General features: G+C 38.0%; 1 protein-coding gene across 30 annotated transcripts in view; it reads left to right on the forward strand.

Moving 5' to 3' along the window:
* The window catches only part of DLG2 (discs large MAGUK scaffold protein 2), a 1,046,667-nt gene that overhangs the window by 1,005,903 nt on the left and 14,810 nt on the right, over positions 1 to 25,954 (forward strand). For 17 of the 30 annotated variants that reach the window (XM_084519823.1, XM_084519802.1, XM_084519829.1 and 14 more), the window contains 2 exons: positions 12,386 to 12,485; positions 16,423 to 16,464. In XM_084519823.1, the coding sequence (XP_084375949.1) occupies positions 12,386 to 12,485; positions 16,423 to 16,464 (142 nt within the window). Of the gene's footprint in view, positions 1 to 12,385; positions 12,486 to 13,399; positions 13,446 to 16,422; positions 16,465 to 25,954 lie in introns of all 30 variants that reach the window. The other 13 variants (XM_084519813.1, XM_084519830.1, XM_084519828.1 and 10 more) reach the window with 3 other exon arrangements.

Consider the following 25,954-nt stretch of genomic DNA (forward strand, 5'->3'; position numbering starts at 1 on the left):
GAGCAAGGTGCCTAGCAGCAGTCTGTCTGTGTCTGTTTTTAGCCTGCATAATCCAGTAGTTTTATATTTTTTTCTAGATTGACACTGCTGTAATTTGTGAGGAGCAGCCAGTGAATAATGCAGCTGCAGTGTTGTTGTTCTATTTCTATACTTATTGCTATTTTTAAAAATGTGCTAAAGAGGGCAGAGTGAGCTGTAGTCAGATCTCAGCTACCAAGGATATCATCTGGAGCACAAAAACCTACCCAGAAAAGGACTGATGGTGGCAGGGTACATCAGGAGAAAGGTGCTCCACGGGGTGTCAAGGCAGTCCCACAGCATGAACATCAAATCTGGTGGCAACAATCCAGGTTGGTCCACAGCCCTGTGGCTCCCAGAAAAGTCCATATCAACTTTCCACGTCCAAAATCGAACCCAGACACAAAATCAGCAAGGCAAGGTGGGATGGACACAAGGCACAGACGAGCCTGCAGCATAGCCCTGGCAAGGACCAGGGGCTATGGGCATTTACTGAACCTCCTTGTCCTGCAGATATATGTCCCACTAATGTGATCCCAGATGAGATCATGAAAATTCATGATTCTGCTGCTTACTCTGCACTGTGACTGTCAAAGCACTTTAGTTCAGTCCAAATTTTTTTTAGCTAGCCTTTGTTAAAATGTAGATAATCCTTTATTAGCAGAAGGCTGTAGGAGATTACAGTTTTCCTGTAAGGCCTATTCTGTCAATTCTGACTAATTCTGAGCATTTGAAATGTAAAGTCCAACTTTGTTGTGTAATTAAATTTTAGGGTTTTTTGTTTGTTTTTCCATTCCTTGATGCTGCTTCCACTTGCAGTATCAATTGATTTAGTTTTCTGTTTTAGGTCCATTATGTCATGTTTCCAGTGTGCTGAAGGCAAAAAAACCTTTCCCATTAAATGCAGTAGAGAAGCTGGCCTGAGCCCTAGTATATGTTTTTGCTAAGGACTGTTAGATTTATTCAGTTGCATTAAAAATAAAATAGAATAAAATATTTTGTTATGATTCCTAATAACTTATCATTCCTCATAACATTTAGCATCCAGAATGCTACAGTGTGGCCCTGACTGTATAAACAAAATGGGTCTTCAATAACACCCCAACAAACACATCACAATTTTCCCCAAAGAAAAATGTTTTATTGTCTCAGCACCAAACATTTATTGGACACCTACTGATATTAAAAATAATTTGTTTAAGGTGATAATTTCTAGCTAAAATATGCGTTGATTAGGCATTTATTTATAAACTTCCAGAAAAGATGTAAATAGCAAAGATGGGTCATAATGTTTTAGCTTGGCTTCTACCCATCAGACAATTTTGCCTGAATGTCTAGAAAGCTTTAAATATGACTTCCTCCAGAAATATTAGTTACACATGATGTTGGGACAATTATATAAACATTGTAAAATATTAGCTGGTCTTTATATAAAATGAATTTGCTGTCTCATAAATTAATATTTCTCCAACTCAAAAATACCATATTAAAGAGCTCTTTACCATATTAAAGAGCTCTTTCTTTCTTCATGGTCCAGAACCCCAGCCTGTCTCTGCTGCCTGAAAGAGATGTGGTCAACCACTGCCTGAAGTGAGCCTGGGGTCACTGTCTTTGCCACAGGCACCTACAGTGTACCTGTTCAAAGTCAGATGCAATAAATCCTGTTTCTGTGAGCCTTAGCTGGGTGCCCTTCTAAAACACAGAGCAGCCATTATAATGCACAGTGAGACAGTTATCACTCTTCAGTTCTCCATGAGGCTGTGGCATGACAAGGACAAGGCATGACAGCTTTATCCATTTAATCTTGATCAGATACAATAATCCAAAGTTAAGGACCACAGGGCTGTATCCAGACTATGCAGTTTCAGAGCTAACTTAATCATCTCTGCCATTTCTTCTGGACTGATCTTTGCACTAGTAGTTGCAGTGGAAAAAAAAAAAAATGCTATTAATAACCTAATAAAAAGAGGTACTAATAACTTGGGCAGGAAGAAATCAAATGAGGTTTAATAAGAGCAAATGTAGAGTTCTGCACCTGGGAAGGAACGACCAGACGTATCAATACAGGCTGGGGGACAACCTGCTGGAGAGGAGCTCTGAGGAGAAGGACCTGCGGGTCCTGGTGGACAACAGGTTGACCATGAGCCAGCAGTGTGCCCTCGTGGCCAAGAGGGCCAATGGGATCCTGGCATGCATTAAAAGGAGTGTGGCCAGCAGGTCAAGGGAGGTGATCTTCCCTATGAAGAAAGGCTGAGAGACCTGGGTCTGTTCAGCCTCGAGAAAAGAAGACAGAGGGGATCTCATCAATGTTTATAAATATCTGAAATGTGGGAGATAAAGGGATTTGGCCAACCTCTTTTCAGTGGTTTATGGGGACAGGACAAGGGGTAATGGAGCTCAGGAAGTTCCGCACCAACATGCGAATGGACTTCTTCACAGTGAGGGTGACGGAGCACTAAAACAGGCTGCCCAGGGAGGTTGTGGAGTCTCCTTCTCTGGAGATATTCAAGGCCCATCTGGACGCCTACCTGGGTAGCCTGCTCAGGGGTGTTGGCCGTTGGCATGGGGGTTGGACCCGATGATCTCTCAAGGTCCCGTCAAACCCCTACAGTTCTGTGATTCTGTGAAGACAGATAGTCTGCATAAAGTCTTCTGGCACCACTTTTCCAAGTGTAAAATGTAAATGCTTGGATACGTTTGGGTCCATAGATGAAGCTATCTAGAAATACGTGGGGGTAAGCTCCCTGCTCAGCCCAGTGTATAGCTCCTGCGGTGTCAGTAAAAACTATGCTGTTGCTGCAAAGACGGTGCAAGATCCTGAACTTCTTTAATTGTAGAGCTATAGGTGGAAAAAACTACAGACAAGAAAACCCCCTTCTACTCAGAAGCGAGCTTTTTATAGAAAATCATTCTGCATGTCATTTCTTTTAGGAGCTGTGAATCAGTATTTTACTGTACACTCCCCCGTCTTAGAATGATTGAAATTTGCTTTGCTGTAACCAGAGAATAAGAACAAATTTTCATGTTTGCTTCTTAAAATAAACTTTGGAAATCAGTCATGTCATAAAATTTCTGGTTTTATATCTCCATTACTAATTGACATAAAATCTTTTACAAAAGCTTTGTTTCTGCAATATTGAATTTTAGCTGTTACTCTTCAGCAAGCATTCAAGAATGCTTCCTCTATGACAAAATGGAAATGAATGACAAGAATAAAAAAGCCATGTGAAACCATGTTGCAAAAATTCCTCTTACAACCCATATGACCTCTAGGTAGGTCTTCATAAGGAGCCAAAGAAGGCTGTTGAAAAGTATTAGAAGAAAATTGCTGAGCAGAGGTATTTTCTGCACAAAGACTTTGTATTGGCACAAGGCATTAGTAGGTCTGAAGCTGCTCTTCAGAAATTTGGTGTGAAGCTTTCCAGTGCAGGGCAGAGGAGCAGTAAGCTCTTTATATTGTTCTGATGTTGTCTTGCTTCCAGTTTTTTCTTTGTTGTATTTAAGTTCTGCCAGAGGCTGCACAACCTCAGAAATGGGGGTACCAGTGGGGGTCGTAAAAGAATTAGATCTCAGCACTGTTTCTGCAGCCCATATCTTGGAGAAGGCTGCTCCTCCCCATGGCAGAGGAAAGATGGGGCTCATTTGTCCATCTGTACTTGCCTTTCCACACATTTTCACCTCCTTCATAGTCCTGTCTTCACATTTCACGACAGCTGGAGCTGTTGCCAGGCACATCTGTTTTGACCTAAGCCCATATTAGTGGGCTGCCCTGTTCATTCCCCTTGAGCTAAACACATTTTGTTCAGCATTTCTGCAAGGGACATTGGAAATACTGCAGTTATCAGCATCTAGTTCACTCACGTGCTGAAGCAATCAAATGAAATTCAGTTGATAAAACAACACATAGCCAGGAAAATTTAACTGTATATTGTCTTGTTGCTCCAGGGTATGCTGAGGCACTCTACAAAAACTTACATTAATTTAATAGTAATGCCTGTTGTGTTGTGATCACAAATGGAAGTAAATGAAAACAAGCCCTCAGTTTTGATTTATTCCTCTGTAGCATTGTTGATTATAGCAGGGAACTGGCATGCCTTAAGGAACACGTTTTTTCTTTAAAGTGATGAAACAGTTCGAGGAACTGTGGAAAACACTGTCAGGTCAAATTTGAGGCTTTTACACACCTGAAGTGAAGAAATATATTCTAATAGCTTTCTTTTATAATCCAGTGGAAAAATTCTTTTTTTTAAAAAAAAAAAAAAAAAAAGCCATTAAAAGCCATTTTTTAAAAAAGCCATTTAAAAAAAAAAAAAAAAAAAAAAAAGCCATTTTTCATTTCATTGAGAAATACAGACTATAAATGTCTAAAATTTGTAAGCTTAATTGAATAGAGTTTCAAATGTGAGAACAAAGGTTTTGGAGTTGAACTATATCCAGATGGTCAAAAATATTGCTGCTTGTTGGCAGCTTATCAGTCAAAGAAATACTGGTGGAGTCATTTCTGCAGTTAATGAGCAATTAAAATACATTAATCTCATAGATTTTCAACCTGATAATTGTGTGAAGTTTATTTATGAGATAACACTGCTTCTTACGTGGCCGCAATGTTAGGAATAAGAATATCAATAAGTGTTTTCTGTGCCATTATAAAACTGTGCCATCCTGCTTAGGTAAGAGGAAAGTTGGAGAGTTGCTGACATAAGGGTTAAAAAGTTTAAATTGGTCACAGATTAAATACAAGAGGGTGAAAATTTGCTAGCACAGATAGAATACCTAAGTTTACAGCTGAGCGTTAATTGCTTTTCTTCTAAGCTGTTCCAGCAGAAATTTGTGCTGAGTTTAACTTCATATGTATGCTATTTTTATAGCTTGTTGTCTAATGCCCTGAATCAAATGGTAGGAGATCTGCATGTATGTATAGGTAATTTCATAGCTGTTTGGCTATTCTTCTGAAAAGCACCTCAGGAACTGCATTCCAGTGGTTCAAAAATAAAAATGGATAGTGTTGGCAATAGATTCAAGGAATTAGAAACAGAAAAATATTCACACAGAACTCTAGAAGAGTGGAGTTAAGCGTTAATGCTCACCAAGATGTTACGGTCTCCATATTTCACATCTTTATTTCTGTCTCACTCAAATTCAAGCCATTTAATGCTGATTGACTTTGTGACTCACAGGCCATGTTTTGAAGGTTATAGGAACACAGGAAATGCCAAACTGGGTCAAATCCAAAGTCCATTTAATCTGATATTCCATCTGTGAGACTGCCAGTATGAGGTGCATTACTGGAATATATGGGAGATGAACTTCCTGCACAAGCCTTGCACCAGTCTCTTACAGTGACTTTGGTTTTGCTTGCCTATCACTTTATTTTGTATGTTTTTTAGCTGTAAAGCTCAAACATATAAACATTTTAAATGAAAGTAATGAACCTGATATGACTGACTGTCTCCTGAGTGAGATCTTTGCCATCATTCAGTCTGCTACCCCAGTCACCTACCTCCTTTTAACTCAAAAGGGCAGTTGCAAAGTAAGTCTGCTCTGATTAGCTTTCAGTGAATGGTCTGAAGGCATGTAGGTATTGTAAATCCTTCTCCACTACTATTTTACAAAAGAAGTGTAACAAAGGTCCTTATTTAGCCCATTGTTTATGCAAAAGAAAATTTTATATAGTAGTTTATAGCCATGGTAATAAATGATAAATTACAAAGAATAGTGATAAAGGAGCAGGTTTTGTGTTGTTTATACTGTATTAGCTAACTAACATCTTCTGCAGTTTTATTTACTAGTGAATTAACTCAAAAGATTGCATAGGGGTGACCAAAATCCTCAGTTTCATTTTCAAATGTGAGGAAGCACCAGCAGTTAAATGGCAATTAGGGTTTAAAAAAAAAGATTTGAGAAAATATCTGGTCAAAACTGAGGAATGAAGGTTGAGTTGACAGAGGTACTGAAATGTTCCCTGTGGAAAGCTGTGGGCCTGGGCAGGCAATCAGATGGTCACAAAAGTCTGCCAAGTCCATAGTAATATGATTGTTGATCTCTGAGACTCTCTCATCATCATTGCTGTTGCACGAACGGTGCTGAGACAGGTTGACGTGTACAAAGGTTTATCAGCAGGATCTATAGCTGAGGTAGTGCATCAACTCTAAGAGGGAAAGTTACTATGGGAAGTAAATTTAAAAAAAAAAAAAAAAAAAAAAAAAAAGAGAAAAGAATCAGACAACACTGCCAAACATCAAACAACTTTCTAGCTCCAGAGACAGCCTTAAGAAAGCAGAGGAAGAGACCTTCACCCAGCCTGTGAGTCAGGCTGGGTGAAAGCTGATGTGGGCTCAGGTACAGCTCCATGGTGTTGGGCTGTGAGCAGCTCCTCAAGAAGCACAGGCATGTAAGCTAGCAGAGGCTCACTGTTTGGCTCTTTTCCCATCACCCCTCTTTCAGTTTCTCCCCCAGCATTGCAGTGTTATTCCCTGTAGTACTTAAGACTGGTAGATTTGTTTTTAAATGTGAAAAATGATCTAGGCTTTTCTGCTTCCCTTGGGGCAGATTATTCTACACCCACATTGATTTTACCGTCAAGGAGCTTTGCCCTTTCTTATTTTCACACTATTAATTTCAGTGTTGCTGCTTGAACAAATCCTTTGCCCTCTCTTTATGTACAACCTTCAGGTACTTGCACATGACCTTGCCTGCCACGTACTCAGGCTTTGTACATCGGCATTTCAATCCTGCCAACACCGATGCAATATAAATTAGCAGATGAGTACTCCCTTCTGAATGTAATTCGAACCTTGCACGAAGTTAAAAACATGTCTGCAGAATTGGAAATACTGTTTTTACATGCTTTCTTGAAAGCCTATTAGTCTTTCTCTTCCCCTGGTAGTTGGTGTTGTTTTCAACCTTTGTTTTGTTAGGAATTGAAATTGAGTTGCTGGCTGACAAGTGGATAAGTAAAATTTCATATTTATGAATATTAAACAGTACTACCCTTGCCTTTTAAATCTAGGCAGCATGGAGTTTTTAATCAGGCTCGTACTTTTTCATTTCAAATTTCCAAGATCTAACTCTTCCTGCAGCTTCTAAGAAAAGCTAAGCAAGTAGAGAGATCTTCACCTGAGCTTCTTCTGTCACAAAGTATCCCAAAGTCCCGAAGTTATCAAAACAGATCATGATGCAAAAATTCAGTAAGGAATGAATGTAGGACAAGACACTTTTATTTGCAAATACTTGCAGTGTCTAAGAAAATTTATGATTGGACTTAACAGAACAGGGCATCCCACTCCCAACATCTGATAGATATGGAGAAGTTAACATTGGTTGCTTGCCAACATACAATGGTGTGCACAGACTGAATGAAAGATAGATGTCTCAAGGATTATACTGCATGGACACTATACAGCCAGCCTTAGATTTGCCACTAACAACTTCTTCGTTTATCTTTCTGCTTGTTTGCACAGATGTCATTAAGAGCTTTCTCTGTATGAGAAATGACCCAGACCCAGAAATGTCTCACTTTTCACAGGAAAAAAAAAAATACACTAACACAGGATTCTGTTGAGAAATTCATTTTTGAGACATGGACTTTGGATTACTAGGAAAAAAGTTCACTATAAAAGCAGAGAGGTAGTATATATACTTGAAAAGAGAAATGACACTGATTATCTGTTTCAGGCACAAACTTCTCATTCTGGTGTCAGTGTAACTTTGTGGTGCAGTGGGATCTATCAGTTCATGTAGATATAGCAGTGCTTGAGTGCCCAAAACTTTATTAAGTTAAGTGCTGTTCAAACAGAGGAAAAGAATGTTGTTAAAGAGCAAAATGTGCATAAAATAAGAAAAGCCTTGAAGTTGATAATAGATCATGCAGATTTTGGTAAAATGCTGTATTAATGATGACTCTTCATTTAAGTTAGGCCAAAAGCAGATATTAAGGAAAGAATAATAATTTGAAAAAGTGGCAGATAAGTGGTAAAATGAATGAATATTCATCATTCTCATATACACATCAAGACCAATCTCATAACAAGACTGATACAGATAACCATGTAACATACAAACTAAGCTAAAGCTTACCTCAAATCTGCCTATAAATGAATTTTATCTGCACTCTGTACACAAGAATTTTACAGCCAGTGCTCTGGAGCAGTTGTTCCTCAGGTGATCCCCTAACACTGGTTCCCAGTTTAGGAGTGAGGATTAGCATTGGTTGAATGAAATACCAAAATAAAGCATTCCCAGTGTATTTCAATGGCTTTTAGACTAGCTAACTGCATTTAAAGCTTTTAGAACATTAGAAGAAATATTTTTCCAATATATTGCACTCTCTTGAAAAACACAAAGAGGACAACCTCTATCAAGAGCACATCTGCACAAAATATAGTACAGGCTACATCAGCTGTACTGGGAAAAATACAAGGAGGGAGATCAAATAAACAATGTAATGGTTGACAATTGCAGCATGGTACACCCATCAAATTATTGATGCACTATTCTTTGTGATGTTTACCACTACAGAGCAAATTCTGAAATTGGATTGTTTGTTCAACTTTACATGAAAATTTCCTTTAAAACACACTATCGTAATAGCTGATGAGTAACATTTGTAAGGCTGCTGCATCTAGAGGAAAGCATTTGGAATACAAAAATGTTGTTGACACACACACACACAAAAAATACCAAGGGAAGTTCTTAAAAACAAAAAACACACAGTGTCTTAATGTCTGTCACAACTGAGGAAAGCTGTATTTGCAAGCCGCATGTACCAAACTGGGGCCATCTGGGGATGTTTGGTCAAGCAAGAATGCAGATCACAATTTTCTTCTGGATTCTTCAAAACACAGGCTTATAGCTAAGTAATGTCAAAATAAGAATTCAAGCCAGGAGGTTAGTGAAAGCGTCCCCTCCCCCACCCCTTTATTTTCTGTAAAAAAAAAAAAAAAATCATCATCATATTTAGTGTTGTGCAGAATGACCTGCCTCTTCAGTTTGTTCAGTTGTCAAACAGCACTTGAAAATTTCATCTGCTTTCATATCGTAGGCACCTGTCTATACAAAGTGCTTGTTAATGCCAGTTCCTTGGTTAGTGGTAGGCTGCATGAACCCATGGCAGTGAGTTATAAAAGCTGTCTATCGTACAGTGTCTGAAAAAAGCCTGTGCTTGAAATAACCAAGTTATTTGCCACTACAGAATTTTACAATGTTTACGCAAAGACATTGCAACTTGCACAGGAATCCATTTTCAGGCACTTTTTCACTGACTTTCAGAAACTCTGCCTGCATAAATACTGTTGGATCGAGCCTAAGCTTGATATCACAATTTCAATTCCGGTTGCATGCAACTTCTACATCAGGCTGAGAGATGCAGGCAAATACCTCTCTCAGTCATCTTGTTGCCATTTCACAGCTCTTCAGCAAAGTAAGGAGACCCTGTAAAAACTGTCTCCAGAATATTTTATTCAGTCTCAAAATTTCCATTTTACAGAAATAAAACCTCTCAAAAATATACATCTCATTTTTATTGTTAAACCACCATTCCTCACACACATCTTCCTAAAAAAGAAAATATGTATCTACTGTTGATCTCTATTCTTCTCTCAACAAAACAAAATCTATATTTAACACAGTGTGTTTGATAAAAACATGGCTTTATTCTGTATGTCTCCCTATCATCTCTTTGCCACCCCCCATATCTCTGTACAATACAAATATATATCATGATATCTATCAAGAACCATGTTGCTGGATGTCTGCAGGGTTTCATATCCTTGAAGTGGAGACTGCCAACCTGATTTTAATCACATTTATGTTGGATACAAATACAAAATCCAGGCTCCTGGTTTAGGTTTCTTGCAAAAACCATGCACTTTATGTGCAATTAAATAAATGCTCAGTAAGCCTATTCAGTTAAAAGTAAAGATTAATTATTTTAATAAGTTTGCATTACCAGACACAGGTTACTCTTTTATAATATTTTACAATTATTATTATTATTATTATTTTAAATATAATATATATGACTACACTGTGGTAGTGTTTGTGGTGAATAACATGAATATACACATTGATTAATTTATAGAAGTATTGACACATGCATAAACATTTGTATGTGGATATTAATAAACTGAGTCAGCATTATTTTAAGAAAAAGGGTTTTTTTTGGTATAGATATCAGCACATTTGGACATAATGGTCACCTGCTATGAATTGCCAGATTTTGATTATCCAAATTGAAGGAACAATATCTCATTTAACAAGCTACCCAGAATTTTAAACTGAAAAAGGAGAAAAAGTTTATATAACAGTATAGTATAATTGTCTAACTTGGAATATTCTGTTAGATCACGCATAATCTTGAAAAAAATATATATATGTTCTTCCAATGCAAATGGATTTCTGAAGTTTTTGCTATAGAATGTTGGGGAAAAAAATGAAAGATAATATTTATAAGTGGTTATTTATCATAGAATCTCTGTGAAACAACATATTTATATATCCGTTTGATAACATTCTATTTAATTTGAAAGTGAAATGGCATTTGATAATGAAGTGTTTGTCACTTAAAAAAAATGTTTTGTTTTATTTTGTTTTGTTTGTGAGGTGCTATATAGTGTGTATATATCTATATTTTTTTCCTTTTTAAGTGCAATGCCTATAGTATTACTATATCAAATTGAGATGAATCATGACAAACATCATTTTCACAACTTGGGAAATGTTAACATGCTACATTTCTTTCTTTGGAAAAGTAAAAGAAACTATCACAGAAAACACATTTTAATTTAATTATATCCTTAGGTCATTAAAGTAATATAATGTGCATGTCAGTCCTCTTTTCATACACAGATTGGTTTAATCCTACATACACATTTTTAACCTCTGGCTTTCTTTCATATTTGCTTTGTTTTGAAATTGCATGCTGTCTGGATTATTTGTGCATGACCTCCACATTAATTTTGCATTGAATGTTTACATACTCAGAGATTTTCATGGATCATTTATTCTACATGTGCATTTTTTTCCTTTGTTTTCAGTTATTGAACTTTAAATATGCTTGAAATGTAAAAGTGGCATGAAACTTTCGTGACACAAGTAAACAACAATTTTAATAGATTTTCTGATTACCTTCATATCTTTAAAAAAAAATACATATTTTAAACTACATTTTATGTTGTCCTTCCAAAATGTAATAAAATGAAATAACATAAAATAATAAAAAAACAATCTGAAACCCTAAATCTGTTCCATTTCAGATCTGGAGACAAATACTGCTTATATTTTTTTGTTCAAGCAATCCCAAACACATGAGATTGTTTCTTTAAATGAGCTGAGAAAGTCTCTGCTGTCTTGGAGGTGATACATGCAAGATCATGAGTCTGAGCTTTGCTTATGTTCTGTATGGGAAACAGCACAGGACATTGTCTGACAGACAACATGGATAACTTCAGTTAAGCACTGTCTATAGCTCAGCATAGGTTCCCTCTGGAAATGCCAGCTTCTGTCAGTTGACTACACAAGGATCTTAACTCCTCATTTAGTATCTGAAATAGGAGTTCCAAGTAGGTATATACTACTTTTACATCATAATGTGCCATGAACCCTTGCAACTGTTTATTAAGCCAAACTTTTTGTCATGTAAAAAGGACATTTTCCTCCATATTAATTCCATATTTGAAGAAATATAGTGATATGTGTTGCTCAATATGCAGTGTAATAATGCTTATCAGCAGAATCCCAGCTCTAAAAGACATAAAACTAAAAGCATATCCAGAGGAACCTAATGAGTAAATATATACATAAAACAGAAAATAAAGTGATTTTTTTAATGTTTTCCAAAACAAAAAAAAAGGTATTAAAACACACTTAAGAAGTTGCCAATTTAGAGAACAAATAAAGCACTATGAAATCATATATGATTGTAGTGGTCACAGAGCTGCATTCACACACCTGCTAGAAAAAAAATCAAATACTTCCTCTTTCCTCTTTGCAGCCTATTCTTTTTCAGCTGGTTCATTAATTCTGTGCACAGTCTGCTATGATTAAAGATGAGTGGCTTGATCTCAAAGCATGCTAAGCCATCTGTAGCCCTTTATGTGAGCAAGTCAAACACAATACCTCTCAAATAAGGAGCTGAAGTTTGTCATTCGAGACTCTGTAATTAAATCGATCCAGTCTCCAGGGGCTTTGCCTTCAACCTGCAGGTTTCACCACAACCATTCACCACCTGTGATTCTTCCCATCCACTTGGTTTGGACTGATTTGAGTCACTACAGTTCTCTCCACTTTTACAAACTAGTTGTTTTGTCAGCATGAGTGTGACAACAATTAGACGTCCCTGTTTTTGCCCCATGCCTTTTCTCCTTCACAGTCATTCAATGACAAGCGTAAAAAGAACTTCATCTTTTCACGAAAATTCCCATTCTACAAGAGCAAGGAGCAGAGTGAGCAGGAAACAAGTGATCCAGAACGTAAGTAACCTCTTGGAGACGATGTCACATGCAGCACGAAAAATGGGTGACACGCACGATACCAGCATCCCACACATCTAGGCAAATACATGTTGTAGGCAGGCAGGAGAGGTATTACTACTGTGACCAATGTGTGACTGCAATTTGGATCCAGCTGGTCCTTCCTTCCTCGGAAAAATAATTTTTAGAAGAATGAAACAGTGACCTGAACATTTGGAAGAATATTTCTTCACTTTCCTAAAAATATGTGGCTCTTGAAAATCATTGTGGCACCTGTGAAAACCCAAACCTGGCTCTAATTAAATATTTCCAGATCACAACTGGCTCAGAATTATGCAAATGTGATTTATTTTAGAATACTGAACTAAACTGTTACTTTTTAAAAGTTCTGCTCAAATCTCATTTGTGCCTCTGACATTCTCCAAGTTGATTTCCATGGACAGCTTCACTGAAAGTTTAAAAACTAAATGAAGCATCTGCACTAATAACTTAAAGAAGTAAATTGGATCTTGGAATGTGTACCTCCCCAGGCACTTACTGCCTGCTTAAATTGTACGTATAGAGAACCAGCATTATTCAAAATCTATGCTGGTTCCAAGCCCAGAGAATTCACTTTTTTCCTTAATAATTCTCTCCTAACTTTTTCTGCCGAGGATTTTTTCTGGGACTTTATTGGGTTGTTCTTTCTTCATCACAGCTAAAAAGCCATGTGTAGTGGTCACTGCCTCTTTCATTGGCTGCATTCCCATAAAACATGGGCTTAACGTTGTTTCAGAAAGAAAAAGCAGGGATCCAGATTGCTCAATCAACATGGTCAGTCATGGTAGTATCCATTTCAATTCCACTGACTTCTTCCTTCCTCTTCTGCGGCTGTTCTTCCTTTCTCATTGCTCTCTCTGGGGACTTCCGTGCAGGACATCCCCGGATTAGGTGACGACGGTTATGGAACAAAGACTCTGAGTAAGTCCCCAGGAATGGTCACTGTAAATCTTTTTTTGTTTTGTTTTGTTTTGGCTTCTGTTCCTTCTCTGAGGACCCTTCACTCCTAGCATGCAAAAGATAGAGTTTTATTTGTTACCCAGCTGTGAATGCTTAAAAAATGTTTCAATTGTTTTGTTCTGCATGACAATATTAAATAACATACAGCGTATCAAGCAGACACTTTCACTTCTTTTGTAGTAACACCTTTTGTTTCTGACAGTATGTTATTGTTCTCATCATGGCAGTTCCGTAAAGTAGCATACCTAGAACTTGTTTTGCTGCCTAAAATGTACTTCTCAGCAACAATCCCTTCCTCTCCATCCAAAGGGAAAGCTAAACATTTTAGCTTGATCACATCCTGAGGAGATCAGTAGAAAATTATTTTATGCTGTTGCTTCTGCATTTTCAGCTTCTTGCATGGGAGTGTTTGTTACTTTGCTGGATTTTAGATTAGCATTTGTTATTAGTGGAAGAAGTCATTTGCAGGCTAGAGAAGACCATGCCTTCTCCAAAGCTAATTTTGGACCCATTTCACCATTAGCAACCTATTCTCTGTCATGCAACCTTAATCAATTTCTTTTTCTGATGCAGTAATCCCGTCTCAAGACTTGGCATTGCAGAATGTGTAACATGTCAGATAAATGTTAAGAAACAATTTTGTTGCCTTGAAAGTTAGACCAGAAAAATTGTACAGAGTGAAATATTTGCAGCTGATTTCTATATAAATAGCTACGTTACATGCTGTATCCAGACCTAAATAATTTAAACAAAATGGCACTTGCATGTGTTTGGCTGCTTCTTCCTTCAGTTCTTATTCTTTTTCTTAAGTGCCAAGTAATTGAAGCAAAATGTATGTGAATGTTGACACTGCATCACCTACTGTTTTGTATTTGCTTTTTAATTACAGGAATGCGCATCCATGCACACAGTTTTACAGATTATTCAGTTCCTGGTTGATTTTTTTATGGAACATTTTAATGGTTTCTGTTTAAGCCATAAAGTATCTCACCATTTAAAGATGAAAGCTTCTTCTCTTGTGTGAAGAACAGTTCTACAAGACCAATTTTCTCAGTGATAGACAGCAAATGTTACTGACACCTGAATTTTACCATTCTGTTTCTTCAAGGAAAGTGCTATAGTAGTTCACTAGGAACAAAGGGAGAACTTTCCTTGCCTAAAAAGAAGTAGAATATTTCTGATTTGCTAAACTCTCCTGAATATCTGTGTCCTTAGAAAGATGAATCTTCATAACATCCAGACACCTGAAAGGAGATAACTAAATTCTGCAAATTGTTAGGGGAAAAGTAGCACAGAGGTATTATATAGGCTCTAGTTTCTCTATTAATATTACAGCTACCTTTCAATTACTGACATGCCTCTGACATTCTAGCCCCATCCAATTTTCACTGATATTAAACTAAGATATAGTTTTTAATGACAGTTATTGCTAGGAAGGATATTTGTTCGTGTTTAATAAAAATTTTCAGGGCCCTGTATAGCATAATGGTTTGAGGCAGTCCCTGTTAATTTGCTATGAAATGTCCGAAATTCAATACATGGTTTTGTTTAAAATGTAAGTCTAATGTTTTGAAGCTTCTAACTATGACAAAGACCAAATTTTTCAATTATTACTTTTATCAGATATCATCCATTCTCGTTTCAGCTGCTCCTCAAGCTCTGTCAGTCCCATGCTATGAACCCCAGCCATTAGATGTGTATGTGGGGGAACGCAGCAGCTTGCAGAGAAGGGATGGTCTTGGCACAGTTCCTATGCTCATCCTCCACGTGTGGTCTACTTTGGGTTCACCCCAGTGGATTCTTGACTTTTATGGTTTACCGTTTTTCACTGGGAACATCTAGAGGCAGTTGAAGACTGTGGGTGACCCACAGGCTAATCTGGCCAGTGGATAAGTGCCAAATATTGGATTAATTTTGGTTCCTGGTGTTTGTCAGGAGGTGACTTATTTGTACCCATTGACCATTTAACCACCCGTTTCTCATTCTTATTCACCCAGGGCAGCTCCCCACGATATAGCCATTATAGCATTTGTTTCCAAATGCCCTAATCCACCTGAAAATTTTAGACTGTCAAATGATAGTTCATCTGCAAAGTTTTTCTATCAGAGGTACTATTAAAACTACTGTTTAATGTGAATCTGAAGACCTCCTGGAGACCATAAAGCATGATCTGACTGATGATAATCAGCCTGCTGACTGAACAACCACTTGGAACAACCACTTCATATGCTATAGACTGCACTTTTCTTTAAGTAATGTAATAATAGAAAAAGGACACCAGAATTGTCAAATCACTAGTGTATCCCACTGTGATAATTCTTATGTTCCTATTCACCCATGCAGACTAGTCTGGTAAAGATTTTTATACTTTAGAAGTATTAAATTCTGAGGCTGTCTGAAGAAAAAAAAAAATCTTTCTTCCTTTTTTTTTTAATTTATTTTTGTTTGTTTGTTTGGGACAGGTTAAGATAAACAGTTGCAGTACTGGACACCAAAACCACTTTCATGTCACTTTGTTAACCCTTTGGGATAGTGCAAAGTGATGAATGCTGGAGACAGATCTCTTTTAGTTTAGACGAATAACATGAACAGACACTCAGGTTTCGTGAATTTAGCCGAGTCATCCAGTGAGATGCAACTGGATCATACTGTACTTTGAAATTAAATTATAAGAGATATCATTGTCTCATCAAGAAATGACATGGCTTTGCCATGATGCATATCACTAGATAACGTAAAATCTCTTTCTGAAACTCCACTAGAGAGAAAGCTTTCATTTTAACTGTGTAAATTATCTAAGATTTTCAGGTGATGTTACTGTATAGTTTTTATTTCCTCTCTGCACAACTACCTTTGCATGACTGTGGCAGTTCTTTTGAGTTTCTGCGGCTCTATGGTGCTTGGTTATGTTCTTTAATTTGCTGTACTGTTCTTGCAGAACATGTTTCTTCTAATGCCAGCGATAGTGAAAGTAGCTACAGTAAGTTACTGCTTTCATTAGAGTCCTTTTACTTTGCATTGCTTGTTCTGTTTGTTTCTTTTATTTTGTTTCTCTTCCTGCTTTTTTTTTTTTTTAATGTTAAAAAAACAGTTGAAGCAAATGGCTTGAAATTCCTCTTTACAACTACATTTGAGTACAAAGCTATAAAAGAAAACTGTCAACCTTTATAAAAAAAGAGAGGAGGGTTGCTACTTGGGATGTATTCTGGAATATAAAACCAAACCTGGCCTTGGGTAGTCTGTGAAAATCAGGATTATTTGGTATAGCAACAGGAAGTTTATTTCAGTAAGCAGGAGGACAGTTTCTTGATGACCTTTTCAGAGTAAAATTGCTCTATAACTGCAGGCAAAACTGCAAAAGATACTCCTTACAAGGTCACAATTTTTACTCACATTTCAGAATACCTGTATGTGCAACTAATAAATCGCCCCCAGAACTCTTCTGAACCTATAATTTTGGCAGGATAGGTTTCCTAATATGTATTGAAGTCTTCAAAGAAGGTAAGATAGACCTTCACCCCTTAAGTACTGCAACTGAGTGACATTGATCCCCTATAAGTGATGGTCCCAACCCTGCAAAGTGATCTGATTTGGATTACAGACTACATGTGATCATATAACCTAAAGATAGATTGTAAATTGGGGGTAATTATTAGCAATACTCAAAAAATTAACCATTGTAAATATTTTTCTGGAAGTGCTGAAAAGTAAAATAAAAAATAAAAAATAAGAGTAATTAAAAAAATCATTGGAGTAGGTTAATGGAAATATAATAAAAGGTAATTAAAGAGAGAAAAATAGAAAATACTTACTAAATCAGACAGTTGTTTAATTCCCTTAAGCCATTTGCTTAGCTTTAAGTTTTCCACCAGTCACTCGGCACTTGTGCTAAGTACCCGCATACATTCAGGTAATCATTGGTATCATACCTTGTACTTACTAGTCTTGGTAGAGTGCATAGCAGTCAAGCTCTATTAATAAATACTCTTTTGTTTCAGTAAAACAGCTAATCTTATGCAATTCAGATATGGTAAATTAGTTTATATTCTCTTGTATTGCAAAGGTTTTATTGGAAAGCAATTGCCAGAGTCACAAGATAACAGTAGGCACTTTTGAACTGCTGAGGACCAATTCTGAACCATTTTATCTTTTCTCTGTCCTCTACTGGGGAGGAAGGGAGGACTTTATATTTGAAATATAAGATGCTCCTTCACCAGACTGACTTTACAATCATGACAGAATCAGTAGCTTAAATTTTCAAAAGTTTCCTGAAGTCTCTTCCAAGTGTGTTTATTTCAGAGTGAGAATGTAAAAACCCAGATAAGAATCTAGACTGGTGGCTGAACACACCCCATTCCTGATGAACTGTCCTGAACAAGTGACTTAAGATGGGCACCCAAGTACAGCTCAACATATGGGACAGGTCCACAAAACCTACTTCCCAAACTGCATCATAACAGGTAGCCTGTTCTTTGTTGGCTGTGCAATAACTTGAAATAAAGTGTATGTTCTGAGGTGCAAGAACAGGGATAGAATCACAGAATCACCGAATGCTTTGGGTTGGCAGGGACCTTAAAATCCATCCCATTCCAACCATCCTTCCATGGGCAGGGACACCTGCCACTAGACCAGGTTGCTCAAAGCCCTGTCCAGCCTGGCCTTGAACACCTCCAAGGATGGGGCATCTACAGCTTCTCTGGGCATCCTGAGCCAGTGCCTCACCACCTGCTGAGTGAAGAATTTTCTCCTTATATCTAGTAGTTTAAAGCCATTCCCCTCTTGTAGTTTAAAGCCATTCCCCTCTGTCCTATCACTGCACCCCCTGACAAAGAGTCCCTCCCCAACTTTCCTGTAGATAGTGGAAGGCTGCTGTAAGGTCTCCCCAGAGCCTTCTCTTCTCCAAGCTAAACAAGCCCAACTCCCTCAGCTTGTACTCATAGGAAAGGTTCTCCAGCCCCTTGATCATCTTTGTGGCCCTCCTCTGGACTCGCTCTAATACTTCCATGTCCTTCCTGTGCTGGGGGCCCCAGAGCTGAATGCAGATGTTTGGGGTAGTCAGTTGGGACATAGATGCTTGGAAGGAAAAGCACTGCCCACAGCAGGCATCTCCTTCAAGGTTGGTTTCCATCTGGGCAAGCTCCTGTCTCACCCCAGCAGCATTCAGAAGCATATTGCCTGGAGCTGGCCAGATATTACTGGTGTGTCCAAAAACTGCTGCCTGGTGGAGGAGATGCAGGGAGTAGTTTCTTCTCTGCCTGGGGCAGAGCTATGACATTTAGCAGTCAGTCTTAGGTTAAGCAAGTAAAAGTGGCTTTAAAATCCAGGAGCTGCTGCCCAAAGGGCCTAGTTTCATTTGCTAACGATTCATTGGTGTGTGTTGACATGACATTTGAAGGCATGACCTCAGGCAGCCAGCAACTTTGGACACCAGCTTTTTGAAATTACTGTTTTAGATGGCCACGACGGCATGTCAACTCTAGCCTGACCCTGTGTTCAATTAGTTCAATTAGACCATGTAATATGAACGTCTCCTATGGGGATTTATAGCCCTCCTGAGTCCATCTGGCTACTCTCTGAATCTCCAGGCTACTCTATGTCAGCAGTACATCCCATCACACAACTCATTGCAGCAAATCCTCTCTCATATGAAGGCTGAGAAAGCTGGGAATGTTCAGCCCAAAGAAGAGAAGTCTCCAAGGTGGCCTCATTGCAGCTTTTCAATACTTTAAGGGGGCTTATAAAAAAGATGGAATGTGACTTTTTTACTCAGGCAGATAATGATAGGACAAGGGGGAAGAAGACAGAATCAGAAGAATCATGAGATAGAGGAGAGCAAGAGAAGGGTGGCCACAGAGAGCAGCTGACAAACAGTGAGGGTATGGAGATAAGAATGATGGAAACAGTTTTCATATTTCACTGCAGATCTAACTTTGTGGGACAGTTGACAGAGGACACTGCATGGTAGAAACCTATCCATACCCCTCACAGTAGTAATCAGAACTAGTCTGTGAACATTGCCTTCTAATTTATTTACTTTTACAAAAGGAAAATAATGGGTGTTCAGGATAAAGTTAATTCCTGGCGGAATAAGACAACATGCAGCTATTTCTGCTCTTCTTTTCTGCATCTGGGTATCTGGAAACAATGCGAAACCTCAGTTGCTGCTACAGAACAAAACTTATTTTAATTCCGTTTTGGGGCAGACATGTTACAAAGCTGTTCTTCAGTGTGATTTAGTGCCATTTTGAGGAGAATTTGACAGTTCAAGGTGAAGGACTACGGGTGATTTTACCAGGACACCACGTACATTGACCTGCAAACTCATTTAGCCCTAAGTCTGTGCACTGGTGAAAAAGGATGTGAAGCTGAAAATTCTTGTCAAGCAAATATAATAGTGCTGTAGAGCTCAATGGTTTTGCATAGGGCTGTGACCCTAGTATAGTGCCCCATTTTTTTCTCTTCTGTTTCATAAGGAAACAGTCAGGAAGAACAAGGGGTTGCCTGCCCATTGATTTCTGAACTGGGGAATAACAGCAATTCACACCTTGCTAGTACAAAGAAAAGTGGGTGGACAGGAAACGGCTGGCAGGTGACACATGTACACCTGCAGACATTCATATTTGTCCCTGTAAAAACAGTCCTGGAGTCCAAAGTAAAGTGTTCTGCATTATCTCTAGTGGGTCTCCGGCAATTGCTTTAACATGTTTCTCTAACTTTTGCTTCTCGTGATGAGCATCTAGTGAAAAGTAGCTAGTACTGAAACCTTTATTACTTCATCATTCCTAGAACCATTCCAAATCAGGGGTACAGCTACACAAAGTGATGCTGAACATTTCTGAGAGCTGTCCAGGATGTGTCCTGTACAGTGATTAATAGACGGGTTACAAACTGACTGGGCTTTTTCTGAGACATATCCTGATGCATTCTTATTTATTGAGTCAATATCCTGATCAACATTTGAGTATTTGGCTGAAGTATTCCATTGCTCATGTTTTGGGTTTGGAGATTGAAAAATAATATATTTCTTATTTCAAGATATTAATTTATTTGAAAAATCTCTTAAGTGGTCTCAAGAGAAAATCCTTGGACCACTCCTTAGGAACAAGGCTGTTGCAGATAGTAAACCTGCTTTCTTCTGTCAGTGCTCTCAGCATTGGATTTGAAATGAGTAAAAGAGCTGGAATCAACTGTAGGATTCCCTTCACCAGTATGGATCCCTAAAACAGCCATCACCCTCTCAGTTTCTTGCACTAGATTCAGTCTGAGGTTAATGGAGACACAGAAGGATTTTCAGAGAACAATTTGTTTTGTCCTTAAGCAGATAGCTAAAACAAACCAGCTGAGTGTTTTCCTAAACATGTGCATGCCTCCTTCTTGACTCCAAAGGAGCTGAGCAGCAATCACTATTGTGCTTGTCTTGCAAGAAGGGGAGATGGCAGCCTCTCCAAATCCTTATCTTTATCTCAACAGATAACCTTCAGACCCACCAACTTCAGGGGGAATCAAAAACATACTTGATAGTAGAACTTGGCCCTTTCTGAAAGATTAGAAAGCATTTTTGAGCCAGGAACAATTCTGGCCTGATCTAAAAGGGGCTAAGCTGCCACACAGCTGCTACTGCCTTACATGGGTCATGTTAATATGAGGACTATAAACAAGTTAGTTGATTTGCACCTGTTATCAGCAGAAAAATCAAGTTTTCAGAGTTGCATATGAAAGCCTGGTCTAGCAGAAAGTTTTCCTTCTTAAGTATAAATGAAGCCAACTTTGACTTATTCCCAAACCAGCTAATTAAAAAATGATTGGCAGCTTATTCTCAACTGTATAACTTAAAATGTTCTAATTTTCCATTTCAAATCAAGCTTGTAAGAACATATTTTTTTTTACCATGGACTCATCAGTTTTTATTTTTCAAGACATTCTTTTCATAATGGCCATGAATTTTAAGTCTCTCCACTGCATATGTGTGATAATGCTTTCATGCATAGTTCAGTAAAGGTTTTTACAGCTGTCATCAAAATTACACAAGCATTACCACATCTATTTAGCCTAATTGCATAATTGGTTGTGATTGCATCAATTACTTAGAGAGGCAATACATGACTAAAAGTTTAAAATAAGAAAAAATTAGAAACAAAAATTTTTACCCTCTGTACTTGGTCAGCAATTCATTCTTGTCATGAGATCTGAAGACTCAGAACAAGGCTTAAAGGAGTCCTGATTATTATGTTAGGCCACTGATTAATTAGAGCACTTGCATTTCCTCTTACTTTCCCCATGGGCTTGTATATTATTCAGGCATACTTAAATTTGTACAAGTATTGAAGTTTCATTGCATGGCTTCACAAGCTATATTGATCTTAAACATATAGTACTGATAGACCACTTTTCAGTCATAAGTTCATTCTTAGACTTCTGATGATATTTTTATACATTAGATTTCCAGTCTTTCATAGCTATCAACGTATCTGGAAAGGCTATGCATTTATTTAGGTAAGTAGAGGTCCAAGGAAGGGATTGTGAGTCAAAAAGAGTTTATGAGATTGACTTTCCAATACAGACTGTGCAGATGAAAGAAAACAAGATTTTTTTTTTAATTTATATTTTATCTGTCTTCAGAAGCACTACTCATTTATTTTTTATTTTATTATTATTATTATTTACTGCCCTAGATATCTTTATGTTTTTTTTGTTTGTTTGTTTTTGTTTGTTTGTTTGTTTGTTTTCATTCACTACCATTAATAGGATGCCAAAAATCATGGATTTCCACTACATAAGATACATGATGAGGATGAGCATTTGGTTAGATGGTGGCTGCACTTGACAGCTCACAACAGCTCTCCTGCCCTGTTACACACACACTGGATGCAGTTACACCAGCACTGTGAAAGCTCTGGATGCTCTAGCAAGGCAGTAGAAAATGGTGCCTTTTTATGTGTTACGTGAAAAATGCCTAAAATGTCACAGGAAACTGTTGCATTCTACTGAAACTGTAGTTTCCAATCTTTCACAGTGTCTGCCATCTAGCCAGAAAGGGAAAATAAAGACAACTCTTTACATCCATTTCAGGGTTACTCTCTGAAACACCATAAGATCCTTTAATGGGAAAAAATGAATCCTTATGAAACTCTTCTGACCTCCTAGACTTCTCTGTTCAGTTTTTAGAGGGTACAAGTTATAACAAACTCCAAGTTAGTCTTCTCTTCCTGAGCATGAGAACTCACCAACAGGCAAACCAAGAACAAAGGGAGCTGGAGCCATAGCAAACCTGAAAAAGTGAAAGACCTGCAGTAATTTTATTTATGGTGTATTAGATTAAAGAAAGCTTACTTTTTATTTCCCCTCTTTCTTTATCTTCTCCCTTTTCTTCTCTTTTTGACTTCATGGAATTTTACTGAAGAACAAGAGATTAAGCCCTACAGAAAGGTTTTTTTGTTTGTTTGTTTGTTTGTTTTTTGTTTTGTTTTGGTTTGGTTTGGTTTGGTTTGTGTGTTAAATTTCACAACAATTTTCCAGATCAATACAGCAAACCTGTGCTAATTAAGCCATTAATGTAGGTGGTAAATGAGGCTTAGTCAAATGATAAATAAGAGCCTGTGTCCTGCTGAATTTCATGCTGTGTCACACCTCAAAGCCATCACAAGGTTATGGCAATCTGATTATTGATTGACTCTAGAGCTCTTCATTATACTTAATACTTTATGTACTACTTCAAAACTGTGCAGTACTGAGAAGAGATCATTAAAGACTACCATCTGGTACTGTTAATGTGCATATCAGCCCCTAAAGACTTACAGGATTTGGTCTGGACAGTGCTTGAAAGGATTTTATTCACATAGAAACTTAAGCTTCCCGAGCCCTTTTTCTGGAAAAGTAAATTACTGGAAATGGCACAGACTTCCACCATGCTCACATCCTGTGTAAGTCTGAAGCTCAGTGATGAAGAGCCTTTCCTCAGGAAGATCACAGAATCACAGAATCACAGAATTTCTAGGTTGGAAGAGACCTCAAGATCATCGAGTCCAACCTCTGACCTAACACTAACAGTCCCCACTAAACCATATCCCTAAGCTCTACATCTAAACGTCTTTTAAAGACTTCCAGGGATGTTCGTAAGTCCCCATGCATCACAGTCAGCCTCAAAGTTTCTCCTTGCTTGCTTCAACCCTTTCCATTGGCTTAAGCTACAATACAATTTGAGTGGGCTAGAGTTGTTTCATTGCCTTCAGTCTGTCCAAGACTTCTGTGAAATTCCAGGCTTGTTTGTCTCTTGTTTGCCCGTACCTGTACACACTGTGTGGATACAGTGACAGCTATAATATGTGGACATGTCTTCCAGAGACTGAGCAAAACAGAAGGTAAAATCTGTGCTGGCTTACTTGTGCTGGTTATAAATCTTTGCTGAAGCAAAATATTAGACCACAGAGAAAAATTTAAACAGTGTCAGAGTTCTTGGAAATTTTCTTTTAGTCCTTGTCACCATCACTCATCATCTGTTTAAAAGCAGATATCTGCAGCTGACCTTGCTGTTTAAATGCCTTTATGGGATAAAGAAGACACATACACTCCTGACTTTTTCCCTCATCACAAAGTAGACATCTGAAAGAAGTCAGATGACTCAAGTCTTAGTATAAGCACTTGCCTATTTGCAAGCACCTACTGACTCTATCAGGTACCTAGAGACTAGCTCAGGCTTAAGCACTTGTGATACAAGTTTCTGAAATTAGCTGAAATGAATTCCCCCCCCAAAGATCTGTACACTATTGATATAAGTATTCTGAAGTTTAAGACTGTATTTGTGCAGACAGTCTCCCCTCCACATGTTTAGTATGTGATGGTTTCATCTCAGGCTGTTGAAAGCGTAGCTTTGGCTCCTGGGAGCTGGAGGACAGGCAGTATAAGGGCATCCTCATCCAGCCTGTTGAGTGAATTATTTCATCCCCAGGGAAATGGGGCATCCTGAGTTCTATATCACCCCCAAAATTCCCAGATAAACTTAACAGAAAGTAATAAAATAATAAATAATAAATAATAAATAATAAATCTGATGCATGAAACCTATTGCAGTAATAATTCTAGTTTTTTAACTTTACTGAAATTAAGCAAGTGATCACAGTATCAAATATTCACTAAGAAATAATCCATTATCCACGCTCTCATATGCTATGTTGCCTTTACCTCAAAAACTGTCTCATCTTTACGTTTTATTAAAAATGGTGCTTTTTTCTCAGCTGCTTCAATACCATTGCTAGCTTGGAGTTGACCCTGTATGTTCTTGATCTAACACACCACTAATTTTTAATATGCTTTGTCTGTACTCTTTAATTAAATTCTTTTTACTCGGAAGGTTTTCTGACATGTTTCTTACTGCCGTCTATGTAATATATTATGAAAAAATATCTCTGAGCAAATTAGATTTAAGGGGAAAGTTGAGGGGGCTAAAGGGGTCGGTAAGACTAAACCACCAAAACTTGTGTACCTACCTGGGAGCTAGGCATTGCATTCTATAGAAGTCCTGTTAATATAGTTAAGGAGCCTCAAGAGTGACTCAGATATCAGTCAGACTACCTCAGGGTGAACTGTACCTCCCTCTAAATCCTACCTATATCATCCATCAGGAATCATGTAGCACTCTTCCCCTCTATATGCACACTTTGGTTTGTCAGGAGCCCATCAGAATAATGTCATACAGACTCATGTGTGTGCAAGCAGATGACATGAAGGCAATCCTATTTTGCAGAAGCACAGCTGCCCATAATGACACCCTTTCTTCCATAATATCTAAATTTGTTACAAAATCCCAGCTGTGAATCTTCTCAAAAATGAGCCCCAAACTGAGGAAAAATAAAGTCATGCTTTTAAATTTGATAAGCCTAAATCATATTTATAACCTGCCAGAGCCCTTATGTGGTACCAAGCATGTGACAATGACCCCAAAATAAAGATGTGCAGGAATTATTCATGCAGTAGATTGAAGAATCCTCCCTCTTCTCCTCTCTCACTTTTGTAGAGGAAGGGACAGCAATGCAGGAGGACTGTACACCTGCGCCCAAGTCCTAAACCATATAGTTCCACTCGTGTCTTGTGTCAAAGTCCTCTGCTTTGGTTCCCAAAATGTCACAGTGAGGCAACACTCTCCTAGCAACAGTGGAGGGAGTGTAAGGAGTGTAAATATGACGCTTTTGTGATAGTTATCTTCAGGTAAAGGGTAAGGGTCAGAGAACAGTTCATAGCTGGATAACAGGCTGTGAATAAACTGAACTATGGAGTTTACACACAGAAGAATAATCAGCCAAAATGTACATTTTCTGAGGGTAAAATGTTCAATTTAGGTAGCCTATGTATATGTCCTGGAGCAGTGTGTTAGGGTCTTAACAAGTGGACAAGCAAAACAGTTGTATCTGAAGTTTCTGCACTATCCATGTAAACAGCCTTGCTATCAAGTCAATGCATGAGGTTTTACTGCCTAC

This window comes from Aythya ferina (genome assembly GCF_964211825.1).
Source record: "Aythya ferina genome assembly, chromosome: 1".
NCBI lineage: Eukaryota > Metazoa > Chordata > Aves > Anseriformes > Anatidae > Aythya > Aythya ferina.